Source organism: Myxine glutinosa, chromosome 1 (genome assembly GCF_964187855.1).
Source record: "Myxine glutinosa chromosome 1, kmMyxGlut1.1, whole genome shotgun sequence".
In the NCBI taxonomy this organism is placed as follows: domain Eukaryota; kingdom Metazoa; phylum Chordata; class Myxini; order Myxiniformes; family Myxinidae; genus Myxine; species Myxine glutinosa.
Genome location: NC_136261.1, coordinates 35,962,344 through 35,987,275, shown reverse-complemented (window position 1 = coordinate 35,987,275; position 24,932 = coordinate 35,962,344). Strand labels below are relative to the sequence as shown.

At 45.3% G+C, this 24,932-nt stretch overlaps 1 protein-coding gene across 5 annotated transcripts in view; it reads right to left on the bottom strand.

Annotated features, from left to right (window-relative positions):
* LOC137412482 (uncharacterized) overlaps nt 1-16,151 on the bottom strand; it is a 34,508-nt gene extending 18,357 nt beyond the window's left edge. The window contains exons 1-4 of one of the 5 annotated variants that reach the window (XM_078770944.1): nt 16,031-16,151; nt 15,623-15,775; nt 10,326-10,407; nt 8,356-8,788 (exon numbers count right to left, since the gene is read on the bottom strand). In XM_078770944.1, coding sequence (XP_078627070.1) covers nt 8,356-8,788; nt 10,326-10,364 — 472 coding nt within the window. In that variant the 5' untranslated portion in view covers nt 10,365-10,407; nt 15,623-15,775; nt 16,031-16,151. Of the gene's footprint in view, nt 1-8,355; nt 8,789-10,325; nt 10,408-15,556; nt 15,776-16,030 lie in introns of all 5 variants that reach the window. The other 4 variants (XM_078770949.1, XM_078770954.1, XM_078770959.1 and 1 more) reach the window with 4 other exon arrangements.
* Nucleotides 16,152-24,932: the final 8,781 nt, after the last annotated feature.

Here is a 24,932-nt window from a genome sequence, read left to right as displayed (position 1 = left end):
CCACCATACCATCAAAGTCGTATCTGTAACAATTGGTGTCGGGAGTGAGATTCGAGGCCCGACCAAATTTTGAAGAAAAAAAAAAAAAAAACGAATAGAGGAAAAAAAAAATTTGGTCAAAATTTGGAGCGGCCGAAATTTGTTTTGTTTTACGAAACTCGAATTTTGCAAGTCGCGCTATGGCGGATCAAGACGGCTGGGGTCCGGTTAGGGAGAGTGAAGCAGGGTCGGTCCAGGACCAAATTGAGGGACATGAGGGACATGAGGAGAGCGAAACAGCGGGGGTAGCAGATTCGCAAAATAGCGTCGTCACGCACGAGGTAACGGGCGCGCGAAATGGCGCCTCGCAAGTAGCTACGGCGGCCGCACCCGCTGCACAAGTGGGAGGGATGGCCCAAATGCAGGCCCTCATGGAGCAATTTATGGCGCAAATGCAGGCGTCCCTCAACCTGCAGAAGGACGATATGAGGGCTAATAGTGAGCAAATGAGGGCTGATAGTAAGCGATTGGGTGAGCGATTGGAGGACCAAATGGGGGTAATGGGGAACCGGATGGATGCTCAGGGTGAGCGATTGGAGGACCAAATGGGGGTAATGGGGAACCGGATGGATGCTCAGGGTGAGCGATTGGAGGGCCAAATGAGGGTTGATAGTGGGCGATTAGAGGGCCAAATGAGGGGTACCGGTGAGGGATTAGAAAAGAAATTTGAGGGGTTAGACAACGGGATAAAAGAGGTGAAACATGGGTTAGAGGGGGTAGAAAACAGAATGGCCGCTCAAGAGAATCAAATAGAGGGAGTGAAAAATGGGTTAGAGGGGTTAGAAAACAGTATGGAAGGCAAATTGAGGGACATGAGGGACCAAGCGGAAAGGGAAGTTAAACAAATGGAGCAGCAGATAGAGGGGGTCAGAATGGGGGTAGAAACCAAACTGGATGCTCACAGGGAGGAAATGGAGCAGATGAGGGTGGCATCTGGGCAGGAGATGCAAGTGATGGGAGAGGAGATCAGAAGAGGAGTGAGTGAGGAGGTCGGAGGAGTGCGCGAGGAGGTGAGGCACTGTGAGGAGCACATGGAGAAGGAGGTGAGAAAGGGGACTGTAAAGTTACAAGGGGGCATAGAGGTCCTGACGCAGGAGGTGGAACAGCTGACGGAGGGACAAAAAGGACTAACGGAGCAGGTTCAAAGGAACACTGCGGTATTAGGAGGTTTAAAGGCGACACAGAAAGAACTAAAAGATGACTTGGTAGCGACGAAGAGGGAATGTCAGATGGTACGTGAGGGACTGACAACGAGGTTGGACGAGGTGATAGAGGTAATGGAGACGAAGGACCGGCAGGTGAGGACGCACATGGAAACGGTCAAGGTAGCCTTAGAGGATGAGCTTGAGGAGACGTACCGGGGAATAAAAGAGGTGAGGCACAAATTAGAAGAAGTGGAAGAAGGGGTGAGCGAAATTAAGAAGCGACGGAGAGGGGATAACAAAGAGATAAAAGAGGAGATAAAAGAATTGGTCCAAAGTCTGTGTTTGGATCGTGATGATGTGCTCATTAACCGGATGAGGGATTCGCAGGTGATGGAGGAGAAGCGAAGAGGAAGAAGACCTGGTGTAAGTGGTGACCAATATGGTCGTGCGTATGATGCGCCAGGGGATTTAATAAGCTTGGGGGTCGAGATAGACCCGGGTGTTCGTGAGAGGCCGTTGGTGAAGTGTGCGACAGGTCTGGTGTGCGAAAATGGAGGTGTGCAAGAAAGTCCGACTCTGGGGTGTGTGAGGAAAAAGTGCGTGCCAAGGAGTGAGTGTGCTGGCGAGAGTGAGTCGGTCGTAGCGCGTGTGCGAGGGAGCACATGGAAGCGTGGTGTGGTGAGTGTTACAGAGGGTGTGACGGGAGAGTGTGCGCAGGAGTGTGCGCGAGAAAGGTGTGTGACAGACAGGTGCATGAGGAAAGAGTGCGCTGTCAGAAGTAAGGAAGAGTGTCCACCTGTGGTGAGTGTTACAGAGGGTGTAACGGGAGAGTGTGCGCGAGAAAGGTGTGTGACGGACAGGTGCATGGGGAAAGAGTGTGCTGTCAAGAGTAAGGGTGAGTGCGCTGTCAGGAATGGAGGTGAAAGTAGTGAGAGTGACATGGAGCGTGAGTTAGTTGTGACAGGTGAGCGAGGATGTACACCTGGGATGGAAGGATGCACACCTGGAATGGTAGAGCGTGAGTGGGAATGCACGCTGGAGTTGGTGGTGAGGCACGTGGTTGGGTGTGCGAATGAGGGCACACCTGTGATTGTCACAGAGGAGGTGACCGAGGAGGGGGTGCGAAGCGGTGTATTGGTGAGGTGTGCGAGCGACGAATGTGTGCCAAAGTGTTCGGTGGTCAGGTGTGTGACCAAGGCTGTGAGTGGAATGAGGGTACCTGGGTGTGTAAGGAAGGGTACGAGGAGCATGGGCACAGCTGGATGTGTGAGCAAGGAACGGGCTGCGGGATGTAAGCATGCAGGTGAAGCATCGACGTTAGACGGGGTAGAGTTTAGAACGACTTATAGCCGAATCGGGCCCTCGGTGCGTGCCGGGCCTCGCTTTGAACGGCCGCGTCCAGGCTCCACTAGGCGGAGCTGGCAGCCCGATAGAAAGGGTCGTCATGGCGACCACTTTTTGGTGAGACGTGCCGGCAGGTCGAGATCGGGGCATTGGATGGCTCCACGCCGAGGTGGTGCGTGGGATCTCGGCACGGGTAAGCCCCCGTCCCTGCACCGAGTGCCGGACGCATCCAGCCGCTGGCACAAAACAACCAGCATCCATTGCTTGGCTTTACGAAGCCAGGCTTTGGACAGGAATTGGCGCACCGAGAGGCAGTAGTGAGTAGACTGGGTGATGAGGTTAGTGTTTTGGACCCAAAATTAGAGAAAAACAAAATTTGATGATTGGCAAGGGATTGGCAGTAGTGATTGGCAGATGATGGGCAGTGATTGGCAAATTTTTAATTTGTTGAAATTTGACGTGCAAAATTGATAGTGAGAGACCCCCGATGTGGTGGGATGGCAAATCCACCATCCTTCCCATGGGGGGGCAAAGGAGCAATAGTTTATGGGGTGTATGGCAGTGAAAACTAGCCCGGGTGGGTTAGGATATGGTGTGTAGGGATCTAGCGAAGATGACAGTAGGTAACGTTAAGGTTTAGTTAGTGACTGATACCTGTAGTGGGGACGCAGGTAGATTAGGGTGGATGATAATGACGAGGGAGCGCAATAGTTTAAAGGGACGACTGGGAAGCGCAAGTTTCAGAAGGGAGTAGTTAGCTGAGATGATGCTGTGTGTGTGAGAATTGAACAGGTGTGATTGCACAGGTGTGCAACTGGACAGGTGTGTGGAGCAGTGTATGAGTAGTGAGTGTTGTGGATCAGCGCGAATGCGCTTGGGGAGAGAAGGGTGCCGGTGGCACCAGGTGTGAGAGCACAGGTGTGCAAGTACAGGTGTGTGGAGAAAGTTGGAGTAAGTGGTACGGAGTGGTGTGCATGGTGCGAAGGTGTGAATGGGGGAAGAGTGGACCCCCATCACGGATACCCGGGGCGGGTAGTGTAAGTGTTAGGTAGAGGGTACAGGTAAATTGTGGTTGGATATTGGCACTTGTGGTGCGGTTGCAGAATGGTGTTGTGAATGGGTGCATTAGTGTTGTGGAAATGGCTGGGCGTGTAGCCTGTTAGTGTGTGTAGTTGGTTGGGCACTCCACCACTGTGAGGATGTCGGCCAGGTGAGGCCGCAGGTGGGCTCTGGGAGCCGGTAGTTGTGAGTGGGTGCCTGAGGATCCCGGGTGTGGATCGGGCAGCCCAGTGCCAGAGAGGGCACGGAGTGGGGAGAGAGCCAGAGGGCCTTCCCCAGGTAGTTAGGTTAGGGTGAGGAGCAGGTAAGCTCGGAGGCAACTGCAGTGGTGGAGGTGTGCAGGTGGGTAGACCCACTGGGAGAGGTACACGCCGCAGCCCAGAAATTGTACGAGGGCACCGGGAGATGAATCGGGGGAGTGAGACCCCAAATTGAAGAGCACCACAGTTTGGCCAATGGGAATTGGTTTTTAGAACCCATAGCGTAAGAGGGCCAATGGTTTGGCCGGAGAAAGACCCCGGGTAGTGTAAAGTTGTTAAAGTCATTTAGGAAATAGTTAGGATTGATGAACCTGTCGCACCATACGCAGCCACTTACCTGTGGTGATGATGATGACTCCACACCTGTGTTTTCTTTGTTTTGTGCAGGAAATGAGAATTGCTGTTGGATTTGTGAGACGCATCACGACGTGGATGAGACATTGGGGTGATTCCATCTCTCCCTCCCTAGGAGGGACTGATGATGAATTGGTGATGGCAAATTTTGATGTTGAGTTGGAGATGGCAAATTTTGATGAGAGTTGAAAATGGCAAATTTGATTGGTTAGGAGGGAGAGAAGACGAATTTGGTATATGGGAGGAACGGGGAAGACAGTAGGGATGTTTGTTGATTTGTAAAGTAGATGTTTATGGGTAGTGTTGTGTTGTGTGGATACAGTAAGGGGTAAGGGAGGGGCCATGTAGGTTACCTGGTGGGGGGGGGGGCGTACGATAGGAACGTACCTGTCTCACCTGGTTCCCATGTGCCCCCAGTGTGCATTACCTTATATTGCGTGCACTTTTGCGCCCTTACCACCTTACTCACTTGTTTCTTCTTTTGTCTCCCACCTCCGAGGATCTGGCTTTGGGGTAGAGAGAGAGGAGAGAGAGGTGCTGGCTACGCAGTTGTGGGCCTGCACTTTCGCTGTTCGCTGCCTGGATCGGTACACCATATGGACCGCAATGTTTGTGGCCACCCACAATGGACCGCAGTTCGTTTGCGGCCAAGCACCACCCGGGGATGGACCTATGGGTCAGCGTGGCACCTATGCCATACAGGTGAACCACTTTTAGTTACCACCAAGTGCACCACAAGAAGAGCAAGAGACACCTGCAGGGTTAGGGGTTGTTGAAGTTATTTTTATTCCAATGAACAATGGTGACTGCACCGATTGGTGGTGGGGTGGTGCTGTTGATGCTCGGGAAAGGGTGCTCTGCACGTTATTAAAGGCCGTCGGCCACAGAGCACTCGTGGGTTGGTGTATCGATGTTGGCAAGCGCGCTCTCTCTATGCATAACATCTGCATGTGTTCCTCCAAAGACAGGTCCTGGATCGTAGTGTAAATATCAGCGTAGTCTTGTAAATAATGTTCCCTACCGGCTGTATGTTTAGTTTGAGGATTCTTTCCGGATTCGGTTATCCTGTGGGTGTGTTTCTGAGAGGAGAAGGGTGCAACGTCGCAGGGGGACATATTTACTCATTTGTGAATATCTATAAAACTGTCGCACTCAGGGTAGAGTTAATAGTAGAGGGAACTACATTGCGTGCCACACTAAAGTAGGTAAAAATTTATCGGGTCGGGACGCCCCGAGGGTAGAGAAGGGTGCAATGTTGCGAATATGGAATTTGACCTCCATATCCGCTTGTAAATATTCCCCTATCTTCTCCGATACTCCCCAACTCTCCCCTTACCCCATTCCCTAGTCCCATTGTCTGTAAACAACACCCATTAGAGCCGATCTTCCCCTTCATTCCCCCATTAAATGTCGTGCCCAGGTCCCCCGCACCACACGTAGACAATTATAGGACATCTTGCTAGTTATTCTTAATCTATGTCAGTTAAGGACTTGTTTCCATTAATTATGACTCTTCGTTGCACCAGAATGTGATGATATGGCACCAGTAGGAGTTTAGGACCTTCCCATACCTCCCCGCATCTCTTCCCATCATCTCAAGCTCCAACAACAACCACAACAACAGCGGCTTTGCGTCCTCACTCCGGCTCGGTTGGCCGCCATTGAACATGTGCTCGACGGGGTTACCCAGAAGGGGGCTCCCTGTCGGCCCCTCGTCAAGGGCGGAGCCGGTAACCCCCGCACCCAATGAGAAGCCATGGGCCGATGCCATATGGGGCGGAGCTAACGAGCGAGGGCGTGACTCCCCGCCGGATATACGCGGCCCCGCGCCGGACGTGACGTCAGATGCGCCCCGAGCTTGGAAGGACAAGACGCCACCCTCCCGAGCGCTGAGCGACCTCCCCGGCATCTCCACCAAAGTCGCGACCCTCCCGAGCGCTGAGCGACCTCCCCGGCATCTCCACCAAAGTCGCGACCCACGAGCGCTGAGCGACCTCCCCGCATCTGCTGGACACCACCGTACGTGATTCTGTCCCTGAGCCAGGTGCACCTGAGCCATCGACTGCCGCTTTCCTTGCCATCAAATCCCGTGTGAGTCAGCGTTGTCCCGTTTATCTGTGGTCTGTCTAGGGTTAATATAAGAGTGTGTCTAAGTGCCTGTCTTCCTATGCTGTCCCTCTTGTAGTTGTAATCTAACCTTTTTCCGTACGAATATACTTGAGAACTGAACCCTTGGTGTCGTATTGTGTGATTGTAATCCAGCCGGGTGTCTTCTCTTTCCTATTGAGCCAGCGTAGCGCGATTAGTTAACATTCGGGCACAATCGGGTAACTTGTACGGATACGGCGGCCATCCCGCTCGGCCCACCATACCATCAAAGTCGTATCTGTAACAATATATATTGCGATTTTGAAATAAACGCCTCTATACACCGACCTTGAGGCTGGGTTTGTAAGCCACCATCTACAATTCCAATGTAAGAGACATCATTACTCTTCTTTTGGATCTTCAGAGTCCTCCGAGGTCTTTTGAGTCCTCTAGGTCATTTGAGTCTTTTGGGTCTTCTGGATCTTTGAGGTCCATGGGTCTTTTCAGTCCTCTGGGTATTTAAGGGTGTTTGGGGTATTTAAGGGTCTTTGGGATAATTTGGGTATTTGGGGTCCACTGAATCCTCAGGGTATTTAAGAGCCTTTTAATTGTTTGGGTTTTTGAAGTCTTTTAGGGTGTTTGGGGGAATTTTGGGTCTTCGGGGTCTTTTCAGTCTTCAGAGTTTTATGGGTATTCAGGGTCTTTGGGATACTTTGGGTATTTGGGGTCTTTGGGGTATTTTGGGTCTTCAGTGTCTTTTGGGTTTTTAAGGGTATTGGCCATTGGGATATTTTCATTATTTTGGGTCTTCAGCATATTTAGGGAATTTTGGGTCTTCGGGGTCTTGTGGGTTTTTGAGGGTCTTCAGGAACTATTGGGTCTTCAGAGTCTTTTTGGTCCACTTGGTCCAGGGTCATTTGGATCTTTTGGATCCTCTGGGTATTTTGTGTCTTCTCGGTCCTTGGAGTCTTTTAGATCTTTTAACCGGTGGACAAACAGTCGTGTTCAAAGATTGCCCATTAAAACCTCACATAAAACCCCACTCCCAGCGAAAGCGCTATTCAAAGCCTTTAAAACCCACCCTTATGAAGGGGGACAAACACACAAATACACAAACGCACAAATAAACAAACACACATTGTGCTTCACATGGTAGATATCTAACAAAAAAATTGACAATTTTAGACGACCTTTACCTTTTGACCACAAAAGCAACAGGCTTCAGCAAGCCGATATGCAAACCCTGCTCAAATTTCAATTCAATCGTATAAACATTGATGATTTTATACAATCATGACCGTTTGTTCTTACAAAAACAATAATTTTGATTGGTGAACCACTGCAGTGACCCAGTATGCAAATTCTTAAGATTTCAGGTAAATTGGATGAAAATTGAAGATTTTATGCGACACTGACCTTTGACCTGTCCACCAAATTATTACTTTGTCTTCTCCATATTCTCCAAAATAAAGTTATGTTGAAAACTTGATGACAAAGCTCAAACGGTACAAAAAAAGTTCGGGGACAGACACAGACAGACAAACCTCATTAATGAGCAAGGACATGGATACAACCTGACGTACACACACAAGATGGGCATCAAATAAGCTGGCACATAATGTCACACCATCTCACTTGGACTCATGGCTTAGACCCGCCGGTGGCGGTCCCGAAACTAGGACCTTGGTGACGAAGGGAAGGAAAGAAAAGAGCTGCGGTGGAGAGAGGGCTGGTGATGTGAGTGGGATGGAGAAAGTTATTCAAAGAGTGGAGCCTGCCGAGTGGCTCCTGCTGTGCGACAGAAGGGCTAATTATTGGATCCGCATCCGGGTCTTCCCCAAAATCTAAGCGATACGTCCTCGTCACACACGCAACTTGTCCACCAAGATTCGTCAGAATCCATCCATAATGTTTTGAGATATTCTGCTCACAGACAAACAGATAGAGGTGGAAAAAAAACCTCCACCCACCTTTTTGCGGCAGAGGTTAAAAGAAAAAAATAAATCACAAATCATAAAGATTACTTCTTGACATGCGAAGTTGTATTTAAAAAATACGTCACGTACCAGACTTGGGTGTTAATCCATCATCCTGAAATTGGAGAATGCGGAAATCACGGAGCCCGATTCCACAGAAACCAGAAACGTTGTCCCGGTGCACATTTTGGGATCCGAAAATCTTTTCACAGAAACTGGAAAGTTCCCGAATTACATTCTCTAAGGTGACGAAAACACTTCCCAAAAGGGAAGAACCTGCAATCTGGACATCTTGCCTCTTCGAAAAAGAATTCATGAATGTACAGAAGTCAGCATACATCGCAAATTGTAATTTCTCTTTGGAGAGAGAGAGGAGCTCGGTCCGTAATGGATCCGACTCAGTACAAGCTCGAATAACCTTCTGGTTCTCAATTCCAAGTTTATCCATCACTGCTTGGGCTGTTTCTGCTCTCAGGCCTTGGGACTTGAGCCATTCCAAGAAGTTCTCCATTTCACCGATTACCTGCCAAGGATACAATGTATATGTTAATCACGGAAAAGTTATACATGTCATTTTCTTTTCTTAGTTTGGAATGTTTGGTGAGTCATCATCTTGTACAATTTGTTCACGTATCCAGCTCACCTGTAAACCTATACAACTTGATCATCACATTTGGACTGACAGTATATGTAAGAGACAGCCACACTCACCTTTGAGATGTGAAGCATGGTCACAAATAAATGATTTGCCAGTACGTCATCCCGAGGTGCCCATAATAAGGGCATAAGCTGGATCGGCCACTCTAATTCAATGTCATTGTGACCAAAATTTCTCGGCCACTCTAATTCAACGCTGTCTTCAAAGACCTGAGTAGCACCTGGATGCTATCCTAGTTTGAAGGTCATTTCAAGTTAAGGTGACGTGACGGTTGATAGGGGATTGTGAGGGGATGGTGGAGTGGGTTGAGAGGTGTGGGTCGGTCATGGGTATTGTTAGCTAGGGTGATGGTTGATGGGGAAATGTGAAGGGATGGGGAGGGGGTAAGGTGGTCATGGGTATATTGTTAGCTAGGGTGATGGTTGAGGGGGGCATTGTGGGGAGATGGTGGAGTGGGTTAAGGGGTGTGGGGTGGTCGTGGGTATTGTTAGCTCGGGTGACGGTTGATAGGGAATTGTGAGGGTGGGGAGGGGGGTGTAAGGTGGTCATAAGTATTGTTAGCTAGGGTGACACTTGAAGGGGGATTGTGAGGTGGAGTAGAGTGGGCGGAGGCTTGTGGGGTTGTCATAGGTATTGTTAGCTCGGGTGATGCTTGATGGGGGATTGTGAGGGGATGGTGGAGGCAAGGGGAAAAAGGGGGTGTGGGTTGGTTGTGGGTATTGTTAGTGAGGGTGACGTTTGCTGTTTGCTTTTTTCTGGAAAATTGAGATGCCTCAAAAACCAAGGACACATAAGTTGAACAGAAATCAGCAAGAGCAATATTACCAAAGGAAATCAGCAAGAAATTCAAATCAAAGCAGTTGTCAGCAGAAATGTCCGATGTCAGAAAAATGTGTTGCACGCTTGGAACAAGATTGCCCGTAGGGTCACCCGTAGGGCGGGTACTCTGCTAGTAATTTTAATGATAACTTTATTTGGTTCCTTATTTAAGACATTTGAGCCTTAAATATAGAGTGCTGCTTACATCAGTGGGATACTTCCAATCAGAACCAATCAGATCAATCTGAGGTGGGATGGGTGAGAGTCCGACTCACAGAGTACCATTCAAAGTTGCTTTCAGTATATTCCTTGTCTTTGATTTTGTGCCAATTACAAGTGAAAACCCTGACTCACACAGGTATGTGGTGGTGCAAGTTAACAGGAGCTTGATTGACCACTCTGACTGAATCCCATGTCACTGTCAATCCAAACTTAATATATTCAGGGTCGGATTTTCTGACGATGAGTTTCACCTCCTTTTAGCAACTCCTGAAGTTTCGCCACCATCGTCGGTTTTTCTTTTCAGTTAACGGTCCATGTTTGTCAAAATAAAACACAGTAAAAGTAAAATACAGCAGCTTGCCTTTTCGTGTGAACACGAGATGTCCGAGACGTTCTCCATTCCGGAAAAACCTTCGATCAACCAAATACGATCAACAGCGAAACTGCAAATACAGAATCCACGAATGTTATGGATGGAAACCCTCACATGATTTCCTAATTCACCTTTAAACTCAATCTCTCCATATTTTCATGTTAAACAACATCATTCCAATCACAAATTAATACAACAACATCAATATAACTTTTTTTCGTAAGGTAAATTCTACGACACTCGTGAGGTAAACTAATAACCTGCCTTCTCTGCTGGGTATGATGTCCGCGGACCACAAGGTTGCGCCTTCCGGACCACTGATGATCGCGACCCACTGGTTGAGAATCTCTGGTCTTAACGACGTTTTAGAGAAGATTCTCCAACTTTAGTTTTGGATGCAGCAGATGGGACCGACGTTTTTTTCCGTACCAACGCTACATAGATCCCTCATCCATCCATCCATCTACAACCTTTATAAGACCTCCTCATTTAGAGGTCACCTTGGATATACAAGTTAATTATGAAAACTTTCTGCGTGGTTTGTAGTTAAAAGGAAGAATGCGGTTTAACCATCGCTGTATGAAGTTTAGTGATGACGTCATGAAAAACAATAATGAATGAATGAATGAAAATGAATGATCGTTTTAAGGCCATTTTCCCCGCTAGAGAGGGGGTTAGCCTTGCGGGCCCCATGACAATCATGGTTCCCTGTTTGAGGCAATGTTTTTAGGCTGGATGCCCTTCCTGACGCCAACCTTTGGTCACGCTCTTACGATGCGCAGGGAGCCGGTGTACCTATTCTAAATCAGGGTACTCACCGTGATCATTCATCCCAGCAAGCTGGTACTCAATTTGCCGACCTCGGAAGGATGACAGGCTGAGTCAACCCCCCTGGCGTTAATTCAGCGATCGACCGGGATTCGAACCCAGGATCCAAGGATCCCAAGCCGGCACCCTAACTGCTAAGTCAACACCAGGCTATCATATAGTCATATAAAACAATGCAGTGAATAAAACAAAACAAGTGAAAAACACCTCATTAAATGAACAATGAAACACTTCAACATACGTTTAATAAAAACTCGTTTAACTTATCTTCATTCCCATCATCAACAAACAGAAAATTATTTTTGTCTTTAAATAAACGTTTTACAGATCTTTCTCAGTATTAATAATAAAATGAGAATCTCCGAACAAATCTCTTCAGATGAGATCCAACCCGATCACGTGAACCTTCGTCACAGTTACAGTCCGAGATTTACAAGATCACCCGGAATTTCTTCAACGTTATTGAATACTTCTTTTTTACGCACATCATTCTTCTTCCAGTTTGTAAGAAGATTGTTTGTGACGTCAGCAATTTGTGTGTCGCCGCCACATTGCAGTGCGAAAATAAAAGCGAAAATGAAGGCTTTGTAGGGGCTACTGCTGGGTATACACAATCGCCTTGCACCTACCGAGGACGCGGAGCGATCACCATGCCGGGCTCGCCCAGGACGCCCGGGCACGCCCAGGCATGCCCGCTCTCGACTTGCCAGGCCTCGTCCAGGACGCCCGGGCATGTCCAGACTCGCCTTTCCAGGTTTCGCCCAGGACGCCCGGTCTCGCCCGGTCTCGCCTTTCCCGGGCAAACGCTCCGGGATAATGTGTATGTATATTGCTGCCCGATAAACGGGCTTTTCAGAGTACCCGAGTTGATTTGACACAATAAAGAAACTCGGACGAATTCCAGCTTTTTGTCGCGTCCATTCTTCCGCTTTACGTTGGAGCCCAGCTCCTACAGCTTCTTCTTTTCCTTTTGGTTTAAATGGCGTCTTCAGAGCAACGAGACTCGTCAATTTTATAAATTGCAAAACCGATTTGCAGTCTTTAGCTTTGTTGGCTCAGTGTATCTGGAATACCTGACCAGAATCCAGATGATCCCAATTGTATCCTGGAGAAGGACATATACCGAGTATTCCAGTCGATTATACCAGCATTCCTGTCAAAGGACTTCTCATTGCATCACATATATTTATGATAATACATTTATTAAAGAAATATTTTTCCTCATGCGGAGTTGATCATCCATATGAAATTTCGCATTGAAACATTCTGCAGTTTTGGAGAAAAAAATGATTAAATGTTTTCCTTAACTCCAAGATGGCCGCATATTACGTGGCTGATGCCGTCATAGTTCACAAATATATTTGCCACATCAGTAGTTAATCATATGTATGACATTTTGCATTGATCCATTAAGAGGTACTCTGGAAAATATTATGACTTCCGAAAATCGAAGATCTTTCAAGTATATTGGTTTTGGCAATGGTTTTGGCAATTGGCAATGTACAAAAGAGCACGCACAGCTGTAAGGACGAAGGACGGGAACAGTGGTGAGTTTGAGGTGAAGGTGGGAGTGCATCAGGGGTCGGTACTAAGTCCACTACTATTTGTAGCTGTGATGGAGGTGCTGGCTCAGAACGTAAAGGAGGGTTTACCGTGGGAGTTGTTGTATGCAGATGATCTGGTGTTGATTGCGGAAAGTATGGATGGACTGAAGGAAAAGATGAACACGTGGAAGGAATGTATGGAGACAAAAGGTCTGAAGGTGAATATCGGAAAGACGAAGGTGATGGCAAGTGGTAAAGCATGTGGTGAGGTGGAAAGAACTGGGAAGTGGCCCTGTGCTGTGTGTAGGAAGGGTGTCGGAGTGAACTCCATTCAGTGTACAATGTGCGCTGAGTGGGTTCATCAAAAATGTAGTGGTCTGAGAGGGTCATTAACCAGTGTGGCAGCTACATTCAAATGTAAGGTGTGCACAGAGGGAACTGCAGATGGCGGAAATGTTGAGTTGGATCTTGGAGACGGCGTGAAGCTGGAAGGTGTGAAAACATTTTGCTACCTCGGAGACATGCTGAATGGAGAAGGTGGATCAGACTCGGCAACGGTTGCTCGAGTGAGATGTGCATGGAAGAAGTTTCGGGAATTGAGTGGCGTGCTGATGATGAGGGGAGTGTCGTTGAAGCTGAAGGGAAAGGTGTATGCTGCATGTGTGAGAAGTGTTATGATTTATGGGAGCGAGACATGGGTAATGAACGTAGAGCAGCAACGAAGGTTGGAAAGGGTGGAAATGCGAATGGTTAGACGGATGTGCGGAGTATCGTTGAGAGAGAGGAAGACAAATGATGAATTGCGAAAGATGATGGGAATAGAGCCTGTGATTGATGCTGTGAAGAGGAACAGGTTGAGATGGTTTGGTCATGTGTTGAGGAAGGATGAAAGTGACTGGTTGAGAAGAGTGATGGAAATGAATGTAGAAGGAAGTAGAAGACGGGGAAGACCGAGAAAGACTTGGCTAAAGATGGTGGAAGAAGAAATGCGCGCAAGGGGGTTAACAAGGAGAGATGCAGAAAATAGGGCAAAATGGAGAAGATCGTCATGGGGACCGCAAGGCTAACCCCCGCTCTAGCAGGGAAAATGGCCTTTAAAATGCATGTTGTTGTTGTTGTTTCAAGTATATTGGTTGGTCTTGTGCATTATTCTGTCTGTCCGTTTGTCTCTCTGTATGTCAGTCGCCTACAGGTCACAATTTTCAACCGATCATCGCCAAACTTCACGAAATGGAAGAATTGGTCATAAGCAAGACGCCTATTGTTTTGGGGTCAAAAGGTCAACAGGTCAACATCGGCAAAAGGTCACCAACTTTGTTAAATTTCTAAAATCTTCAATTTTCATCCAATTAACTTGAAATTTTAAGAGTATTTGCATATCTGGTCACTGAATTCAAACCCCAACTTGTTTTGAGGTCTACATAGACCAAAAGATCAACATCTGCCAGATTTATAAAATCCTTAATTTTCATGCGATTGACTTAAAATTTAAAAAAGATTTGCATTCCAGGTCAATGAATTCAACCACCAACTATTTTTGAGGTAAACATTGGCCAAAAGGTCAACATTGGCCAAAAGGTCAACATAAGCCAGATTTCTAAAATCCTCAATTTTCATCCGATTGACTTAAAATTTTAAGAGGATTTGCATATCTGGTCACTGAATTCAACCAAGTATTTTTTGAGGTCAACATAGGCCAAAAGCGACCAGAGGCCAAATTTCTAAAATCGTCAATTTTCATCGGATCGACTTGACATTTTAAGAGGATTTTGCATACCAGGTCACTGAATTCAACCACCAAATATTTTTGAGGTCAACATAGGCCAAGTTTCCATAATGCTAAATTTTCATCGGATAGACTTGAAATTTTAAGAGGATTTGCATACCAGGTCACTCAATCCAACCACCAATTCTTTTTCAGGTCATCATAGGCCAACAACTTATTTTAGGCTTCGGGATTTCGCAAGTATCGTGCTATGCACAACATATTTCTTGTTTAATTTTTTGCTTAATTTCAAGATGGTGGTCAAACCATATGACTGATGACATAATAGTTTGCAAATATTTTTCCCCCACAAGTATTTTTTTTTTTTTTTTTATATATATACTGAATCGAGGCTCTTGAAAGAGCTAACAACCGCGAGGGAAAGACAGCACAGGGGGACCGCGAGGGAAAGACAGCACAGGGGGACCGCGAGGGAAAGACAGCACAGGGGGACCGTGAGGGAAAGACAGCACAGGGGGACCGCGAGGGAAAGACAGCACAGGGGGACCGTGAGGGAAAGACAGTACAGGGGGACCGTGAGGGAAAGACAGCCCATAGTATGTTCACATATTTCAAGTTTTGTATCGATCTGATAAGCAGTTTCGCATAAGTAGTTTTTTTAATTTTAATTTTTAACCCAATATGGCCACCAAATCACATGACCCATGACATTTTTTTCGCAAACTTTCATCCACATACCGAGGTGATCATATTTTTGAAATTTCGCCTTTATCTGTTCAGCGGTTATGGAGAAGATGTTTAAAGCTTATGACGTAATAGGCAATGGCAGCCAGTTTAAGTCAAAATTGCAAAAACAAAATTCATGATGCACCAAGTTAAATTGGTATCTACAACGAGTTAACGTTTCGTAGAGAAAGCGAGAACAGTTTTGTCTGAATCGTCTCCAGAAAATGTGTTACAAGAACAATCGGCTTCCAGTGTGACCCTCACAGGAGGCCTGGTTATCCCGATACCATAACTGGTAACTTGGTACATCTAACAAAAAGAACCAATTCCCATGTACAACGACGCAAAGTTATGTTGTTGTACAATGAAAATTCAGACAACTTATCATAACATACAGTTTCTGAAATAGTGGAGCATGACGCGCCCGTGTCCAGTTCCATAACAATGTCTGTGTGACCTACCGACCGTCACACTGAGTGTAACCGCTGGGGTTCGGCTTATGAAGAAGAGGAGCCGCTAAGGCTGGGAATTGTGAAGAAGAAGAAGACCAAGGAAATAGGATGACAGGAAACCTTGGGTCTCGCACAGGCGTTTTATTCGTTGCCTCCGTGAAACTACAACATGAGAAACAAACAGCGAATTACGAACAAATCTCCATTATTGCAGATCGCACATTCGGCTTCGATACGAACATTCATACAGCAGTTTGTCATTCTGCACGAGAAATCCGCAATGGCGAAATACAAACCGTTTGCAAAGCATTTACCTCACAAAGCGGAAATTGCACATCAAATCGATTTCTTACACTTACAGCTTAAGCAGCGAATGTATTAATATTATGTATCAAAGAAACAAATGAAATTATATACCAACTTTGGATCCTCAGTTAACCTTTTTCAGAGTTCAGTGTTTAACCTCTTCACACCGTTTCATGCGCTCAGCGCTCTTCCTCTGCGCTTCCACTTTCCAGGCTCCAGTCCTGTGTCGAACAACATGAAATATCCTAAAGACTCCGCTAGTTAAAATATAAAAGATAGAACTAACTATGAAGCCGAATGGTGTTGGTGGACGTTACAAAACCGAGATACATATTGCTGTTACGAAAAGCACAATGTGAACCACCGATAAAAGCACTACACACAGCCGCTACACCGCCACAACCACCAGTACACCAAAACATTAGACTACCACGAACGAATGTGGTCGGCAGCCATTACACTCAGTGTTAATAATAAATTTAGAATCTTCGAACAAACCTCTTCAGATGAGAGATAACGCGAGACCGATCGTGGTCCACAATGTTTTGAGATGAGACTGATAGTGCATTATGATATGTAAGAAAAAGGGCTGGCGCTCGATTTTTGTGCCAAAAGTGATTTTTTTGCAGTTTTGTCAAATTTAGGGGGTAAATTAAAAGGAAAATTAGGGGTTGAATTTTTTCGCGAACTTTTCGGGGATTTTGGGGGGGCTTTTATGGGGGGTGACCCCCAAAAATTGCACAATCTATACCTCGGCTCCTACTAGGTCCTACTAGGATTTTACATTTTGGGGTCATTTATTTCCCTGTGGTGACCTTGAGCCAATGACCTTGACCTCAGATCATCTTGTAAACATCATAATTGAACTCGGCGCCCCCAGAAACCCTATCCTAGACACCAAGATCATGAAGCTAGCATGTCTAGGAGCCGAGATATAGATTTTGCAATTTTTTGGGGGCCCCCCCCCCCCTAAAAGGCCCCCCAAAATACCCGAAAGGTTCGCGAAAAAATTTAACCCCTAATTTTCTACCCCCAATGCCCCAAAAGTTAGCGAACAAATTCAACCCCTAATTTTTCTGTTAATTTACCCCACAAAGTTGACAAAACTGCAAAAAAATCACTTTTGGCACAAAAATCGAGCGTCATGAGTGACTCATGACATATCATAATGCACTAACTCCTCTCTGGCCTTGCCCCCTCCCCCTTCCCCCAGATCTCTCTGGGCTCTGTCCCCCAAATATTCCTACAGGTCGCACAAGATCTGCCTGCATCCCTCTTATGGTTAAACTGCCAAAATCAAGACTCTCTGCTCACCTTCACTCCTTCATTCCTCTTTTTTCCTGCTCTGGAACAAACTCCCTCACTCTCTTCAATCCCACTCCACCCTCCAGGTCTTTAAAACAGCTGTTCACCACCATCTCTTATCTTCCCCCATCCAAAACCTTGATCTTTTCTACCCCCGCTAATTTCACCCCAATTCCACTTTTTTGAAATACTAACTTCTGTCTTGGAAGTCCTTGGTGTCCTTGTGTTTTATACACAAGGGCCCATTGATCTTTAGTGGGCCCATAAAGTGGGTAGAAAAACCAAACCTTGATCTTTTCTACCCCCGCTAATTTCGGTCCCCTTGTGTTTTATACCTCTCCCCCCCCCCCCCCCCCCCTTCCCACACCTCCTCCCCCCAAGCCCTCTCCCTTCCACACATCTCCCTGCTCTCAAATGTTGTGTATGTGTGCTTCCCCTTCTCTCCCCATCTTGTCTTCCGCTCCCTCTTTTTATATATTTTGTTTGTCTGGTTGATTTGTTTGTGAAGTAAATGTTAGCTCTTTCACGAGCCTCGATTCAGTATACAAAAAAAAAATTAATCGGGAGGTTTAATATTTAATTTATTAATTTTATTTTTTTTATTTTTTTATTTATTTTATTTATTTTTATTTATTTTCTTTATTTTATTTATTTAATTTTATTTATTTAAATTATTTATTTAATTTATTTATTTAATAAATTTAATTTAATTTATAATATTAATTTTAATTTAATCGGGAGGTTTTTTAATTAAAAAAATTTTTTTAATAAAAAAAAATAGTCCCCACAAGAACTACAAATTCTCATAGTGGGGCGGCTTAGCCCAAATATTCAAAAGAATTGTGCATTTTGTGATACAAGCACCACATTTGGCACAAATGTACATTAATATGTTGCGAACATTTTCAGATATTGGGCCACTTGAAATTCTCTCTTTATGTCCGCCATATTGGATTTCAAAATGGCCGCCACTTGAAATCTACATTTGCTATTATCTCTGGACGTAATGCAGCTATTGACTTGATTCTGGTATCTAAATGTATGTTTTTGGGGGCAAGGAATCCAATGGTACCAATTTCAACTTAATATTATCTATCACAGTCTGTTATATAATTTTATTTGGAAATTATCTAGGCAAATATTGGATTCAACACAATACTTTGAAAAGAATGTCTTAGTTCTGTAAATATAAATTTTAAAAAAACTATACTAAATCACTAGTAACAACTCAGACAAGCTCATATATACTGGCAGTCTAAAATATAAATTCATATCCCATTAGGAAACAAAGTGACCCATTCAATTGTGTTTTTCATATGCATATTTTATGTAACATTACATTCATATTGTCAATAAATACCAAACATGCATAATCCCCTTTTCCTAGACCCTTTAAGCCATCTTTTGTGTTTCTAGAGTACAGAAATTTCTTGTATAGGCTTCCATCTGTCTTGTTTCCTTAACAATGCACTGTAGCATGTCTTTAACAATGTTTACAAACATGACTCCACTACATGTCTTTAATCACAGCCCTGACCCAAATAAAAGAGTAGAGAGGCTGCATGTGTGTTGACCCACATCAACTGTGTTCTTTGTGTGTGGCTGTGTTTAAATCACCTTGTGACTCCACATAAATGAGTTAATTACATACAATCTGGGCTCAGCTAGACAACATTGTGTGGTCAGCAATGAAGACGAGAGTCTGAATTACATGTATGCAAAAGACCTTGTGAACCAGTGAAGCAAATACACGGGTAAGCATGAATTAAATCTAGGGCATGATATAATTTACATGATGTTTACCTCTACACTCAATGGTGGAAGGAGGTAATGTTTTGATCCCAGCTTGTCTGTATGTCTGTTTGTCTGTTAGTCCACAAAATTCCAGACAAAGCTTGTAGTAGTGGTAGTTGTAGTGGTAGTGGTGATAACAGAAATTGTTATATAGAACTGAACTTATATTATTATTATATGCAGAAAATAACTTCATTTCTATATGCCCTGCAGTGGACAGGTTAATTGGTTTATGCACTGAAGGGGTCACCCTGGTGTGCACTGCTGTGTTCTGCCTCACTGAGTTGTTCAGGTATGATGTACTCAGCACAAGCTTACCTGATACACATGTGTGCTGGCTAAAACCACTTGACTGGTGGGCACGACAGAGGCAGGTTGTCTAATAGCCAACCTGGTCTTACTTTTTTGGGGTTTATCTGAAATTCTTACTATAAGGCTTTAAATTAGAAATGTTTTATATAAAGTAGTATTTTGAGTGAAGTGTGTATTCCACACTGACAGTTTTGACATGTTCTGAATTTAACACGAAGGCTGTAATTAACAGAACGGGGTATGTCTGGAAAATGTACTGTCCAACCTAATAAGAGTTTAGACTGATTTATATTTAAATCTTGGCTGTGTAAATATTGTAAGAATTTATGAATTCAAATGTTTTGTAAATATTCAATAAATTTGGGAATATTTTTTAACTAAAGAATCTCATGTGATTTTATTTCTCTTCTTGCCTCCGGTATGGGTGAAAATTTAATTCCGGCATAATCTCACAAAACTAATTCCCTAAGTGTGCCAAGCTAAATGCTCTACGATATAGAGGAATTATCCTCCCCCCCCCATTAGTATGGCGGAGGAAACCCCTCTATTATATATATAACAAAATGTTAACATTATATCATTGTATCGTTGCAGATTCAGAAGACAGTTCCACCATGTCCAAGAGCTTCAGACTAGCTGATGTTGAGCGAACTTCACCATCAACATCACAGCACCTCACCACAACTGACTGGAAGTTATGCCTTATATGTCAAGAGGACAAGACGGAGACACTGACCAAACCTGACCAATCAAAGAGAAAAGACATTGGGAGTGGGTACAGTTCACTCGCAGAGAACTTGGTCAAATTCAGTGAACTTGGAGAGCTTCCAGGATCATTTCACCTGGAAAGACTCGATGATGGTCATGGCATTGAAGCTGCGATGGTTGCACACGGTGCAAAATATCATCAGACATGCAGGCTCCAGTACAACAACACCAAACTGCAGAGAGCACAAAAGAGAGCACTCAAGAAAGAATGTGAGAGCGATGAGGAACAAGCTGCATGCAAACGCACCAGGTTACATTCACGCTCATCGAGTACAGAGAAGAAGGTCCCAGAAAATTGTTTCTTCTGTGAACAACCTGCTGGGGCTGACAGTCTTCGGAAAGCTGCAACATTCCAAATGGACAAACGGGTGCGTGCCTGTGCAACCCTTCTTGGTGATACAGAACTGCTGGGCTGTCTCAGTGGTGGGGACATGATAGCGTTGGACGCCCAGTATCACCCACGGTGCTTCATAGGACTTTACAATCGCACAAGAAAGGCCCAGTCAACAGGATCACAGGACACAAAACAAGAGCGAGCAATGTCGGCAGTTGTCTTCGCTGAACTCGTCCTCTACATTGAAGAAACCAGACAAGATGAGGAGACGGCACCAGTATTCAGATTGGCTGACCTTGTCCAGCTCTATCAGTCCAGAATGGAACAGCTAGGAGTCCAGCTCGACACGAGAGTCCACTCCACACGACTGAAACAGAGACTGTTGGCTCAGTTTCCTGACATGCGGGCACACACCAAGGGGAGAGACATCCTGATGGCATTTGAAGAAGATGTCGGTGCTGCTCTTGCCAAAGCCTGCGAGCTGGACAGTGATAGTGATGCAGTCCATCTTGCCCATGCTGCACAGATTGTTCGCCGTCACATGTTTGGAGAAGCCAAGCCCTTCACAGGATTCCCTGAAGTATGTCAAGAAGAATCTGTGCCACCGTTGCTGCTTGCCCTAGTCAGTATGATCCTAGAGGGACCCAGCATCAAGGAACAGATGGCAGACACTAACCCTGCAGCAATTGCCACAGCTCAGATACTGAAGTTCAACAGCATCAAACACAAGCGAACACGTGGCACCACATCATCCACCAGTGTCAGGCACAGTGTTGCACAGGAGACCCCACTTCCAATATACATAGGGATGATGCTGCATGCTCATACACGCAAGAAGGAATTGGCTAGAACCTAGCAGCACACGAAATAGCAGCTGGATTGGGACGAGAGAAGGCTCGTGCACTGCCAATGTTCCACGCTCTAACTGGATGCGACACTGTGTCTAGTTTTCATAGACATGGCAAGAACACTGCGTGGGCAGTCTGGACGGTACTGCCAGAACTCACTGAGGCGCTGCTGCTGCTGTCCTCTGCACCTCGTGACATACCAGACGATGCAATGCGCATCATCGAGAGGTTCGTGATCCTGTTGTATGATCGAACCAGCAAATGCACAGACATTGACAAGGCCAGGAGGAAACTCTTCGCAAGGAAGAACAATGTGCAGCTCATCCCTCCAACGAAGGCAGCTCTGGAGGAACATGTCAAGAGGGCAGTGTATCAAGGTGGACATGTGTGGGGTCAGATACTGCTGCCAGCACCAGAGCTCCCTCCACCAACCAACTGGGGTTGGTCAAGGACTGGAGAAGGACAGTACACACCTTACTGGACCAGGCTAACTGAGGCAGCTCACAGCTGCATTGAGCTGGTTTCTTGCAAGTGCAAGAAAGGGTGTGTGAGGCGCTGCAAGTGCAAAAAGGCTGCCCTTCAGTGCACAGCCCTCTGTGTGTGTGAAGGGGACTGCACATGACGATGAGTCAACAACATACATGTACTTGTGGCAATGCTGAACTTGTTAACATGACACTGTTTATGTACACGTATCTTCAGTACCGGTATATACCTAGCCTCAGATACCAGTACACCTAGCCTCAAATACTAGACCATGTAGCATGTCAGTATTATACCTAAGACATTTACAGAACTAAGACATTCTTTTCAAAGTATTGTGTTGAATCCAATATTTGCCTAGATAATTTCCAAATAAAATTATATAACAGACTGTGATCGATAATATTAAGTTGAAATTGGTACCATTGGATTCCTTGCCCCCAAAAACATACATTTAGATACCAGAATCAAGTCAATAGCTGCATTACGTCCAGAGATAATAGCAAATGTAGATTTCAAGTGGCGGCCATTTTGAAATCCAATATGGCGGACATAAAGAGAGAATTTCAAGTGGCCCAATATCTGAAAATGTTCGCAGCATATTAATGTACATTTGTGCCAAATTTGGTGCTTGTATCACAAAATGCACAACAGGTTTGCTATGCTGCTACACTATCATTGAATGTCTACAATTGTAACAATAATCACATTACAATTCTATAATTGCTATTGTTAATACATATCGATATTGTTTATCAAATGCACATTTTAATATATTGCAAAATGACAAAAGAAGGTTCATTAGTAAATGGAATAACCCGTGAGTTCGGCGGAATGTTGCGGTTTTTTGAATCCGAACTCCTGTCCTGAGTATGATGATGCAACCAAACTACCCGAGGATGCTGATGCAACCAAACTACCCGAGGATGTTGATGCAACCAAACTACCCGAGGATGATGATGCAGGCAACTACCCGAGGATGATGATGCAACCAAACTACCCGAGGATGATGATGCAAGCAGCTACCCGAGGATGATGATGCAACCAAACTACCCGAGGACGATGATGCAACCAAACTACCCGAGGATGATGATGCAGGCAGCTACCCGAGGATGATGATGCAATCAAACTACCCGAGGATGATGATGCAAGCAGCTACCCGAGGACGATGATGCAAAACCAAACTACCCGAGGATGTTGATGCAACCAAACTACCCGAGGATGATGATGCAACCAAACTACCCGAGGATGATGCAACCAAACCACCCGAGGATGTTGATGCAACCAAACTACCCGAGGATGATGATGCAAGCAGCTACCCGAGGATGATGATGCAACCAAACCACCCGAGGATGTTGATGCAACCAAACTACCCGAGGATGATGATGCAAGCAGCTACCCGAGGATGATGATGCAACCAAACTACCCGAGGATGATGATGCAAGCAGCTACCCGAGGATGATGATGCAACCAAACTACCCGAGGATGATGATGCAACCAAACTACCCGAGTATGATGATGCAAGCAGCTACCCGAGGATGATGATGCAACCAAACTACCCGAGGATGATGATGCAACCAAACTACCCAAGCAGTGATGAAAAGCGAAAAATAGCTCAACTCGAACAGCCCTCGGGAGAGATAACACCTGCACCAGGTGAACAGTTTCTGTTTTGTAAGATCGGACACGAATTGCTCGGATCTGGATCCCACTTGAACCAAAACCGAATCGCTTGTTCTTGTCTCTTCTCGTGATGGAGGAGTAAAATCTTTAATTTGTATAGACTGGCCTTACTCATCCTACATGTTTAGGCCTACCTCAAAGTGCTGCCATACCTGTACCTACTTTCAGCAGCTATTTGTGTTCTCCAATGTTCACATATTAGACAGGTCCAGATTTGAGAAAAATTGAATGTTGTCGGTATTTCATGTTAAAAGTGGGCAAACAAGTTTTTTCGGATAACTTGAGGGTGCTGAATTCAAAAAAATTGTTTGCCAGGCTGAATTCAGAGATTTTGACCCTCAAATGTGAAAACAAAACAAAATGGCCGCCATTTAAAATCTTTTTTGCCTTATAAATCGGCTTCTAAGCATTCTTGAAAATTTAAAATTGTGGCAATACCGATGTTTGTGATACCAAGGATTCCAAATATGTTGTCACCTAAGTTGTATCTAGTTTGGTTTATCTGCCATCTTGAATTCCAAGATGGCCGCCATTATTCACCTAATGCATTAATCAGCCCATAGGCATAAATAACACTTGTGTTTACATACATATTGTCGCGCAACTCCGGTTAACACCAGAGTCGCGGATGGCCTAAACGATCTTATTCGGAGGCAACTACCCAAACACGGATTGTACTATGGCCGCGTGGGAGGAAGAAGAAAAATGGAGGTTGCGGAAGCGCTTAACTGCAGCATGCCGGCATAGCTCCGGTCCTGTCAGGGGATTAACTCAAGCGGGCACAGGTTTAACAAGGGATGCAAAATAATACAAGGGTTTATTCAAATGAAAAAGGCAAGGATAGGAAAAAGCACGCGCCGGTAACAAATATCCTAATCGGGACGTCCCCACACAACAGATTTCGGATACGAGACGAGGGAGATGAATTAATAAAGAAAAACGTTCGTTATGTTTGGGGGAATAGGTAATGGCCTTATCTGTCTTGTCGTCTTCTTCTTGGCTGCCATCCAACACGGCTCCATTCGGACGGAGCACCACATATTTCTGATTCAGAGCTTGAGTGATGTGTAACACTCTGAACCACAGTGTTCAAGGTATCAATGTCATGAGCTGGTGCTTGAATGATGGGAAGATACCCTCCAGTAGTCATTTCAGGATCTACAGTACTGTGCTTTTGATTGAATTCTGTCCAGGAAGGCTTTGGGTCATGTGATTGTCTTCTCATCGTGAATAGAGTGTCTGCCGCTTGGGCCCTCAGTGCTGAGGTTGATTCATCAAGGGACCCGTTAAACCACTCCTTTTTGGTATCATCTGTCAACGGATGTTTATTAATTCCCTTGGAGTTTGTTGCTACAGGTATGATTTCATTCATGGCGTCAGGAACATTCACCGTTTCATTATTGGAGAGCTTAATACCATCCAGAAGACTGCCTGAAGGTGGTCCTCTCTGCCAAGCAGCCAATTGAGTGGCATGGAAAGTGGTTTT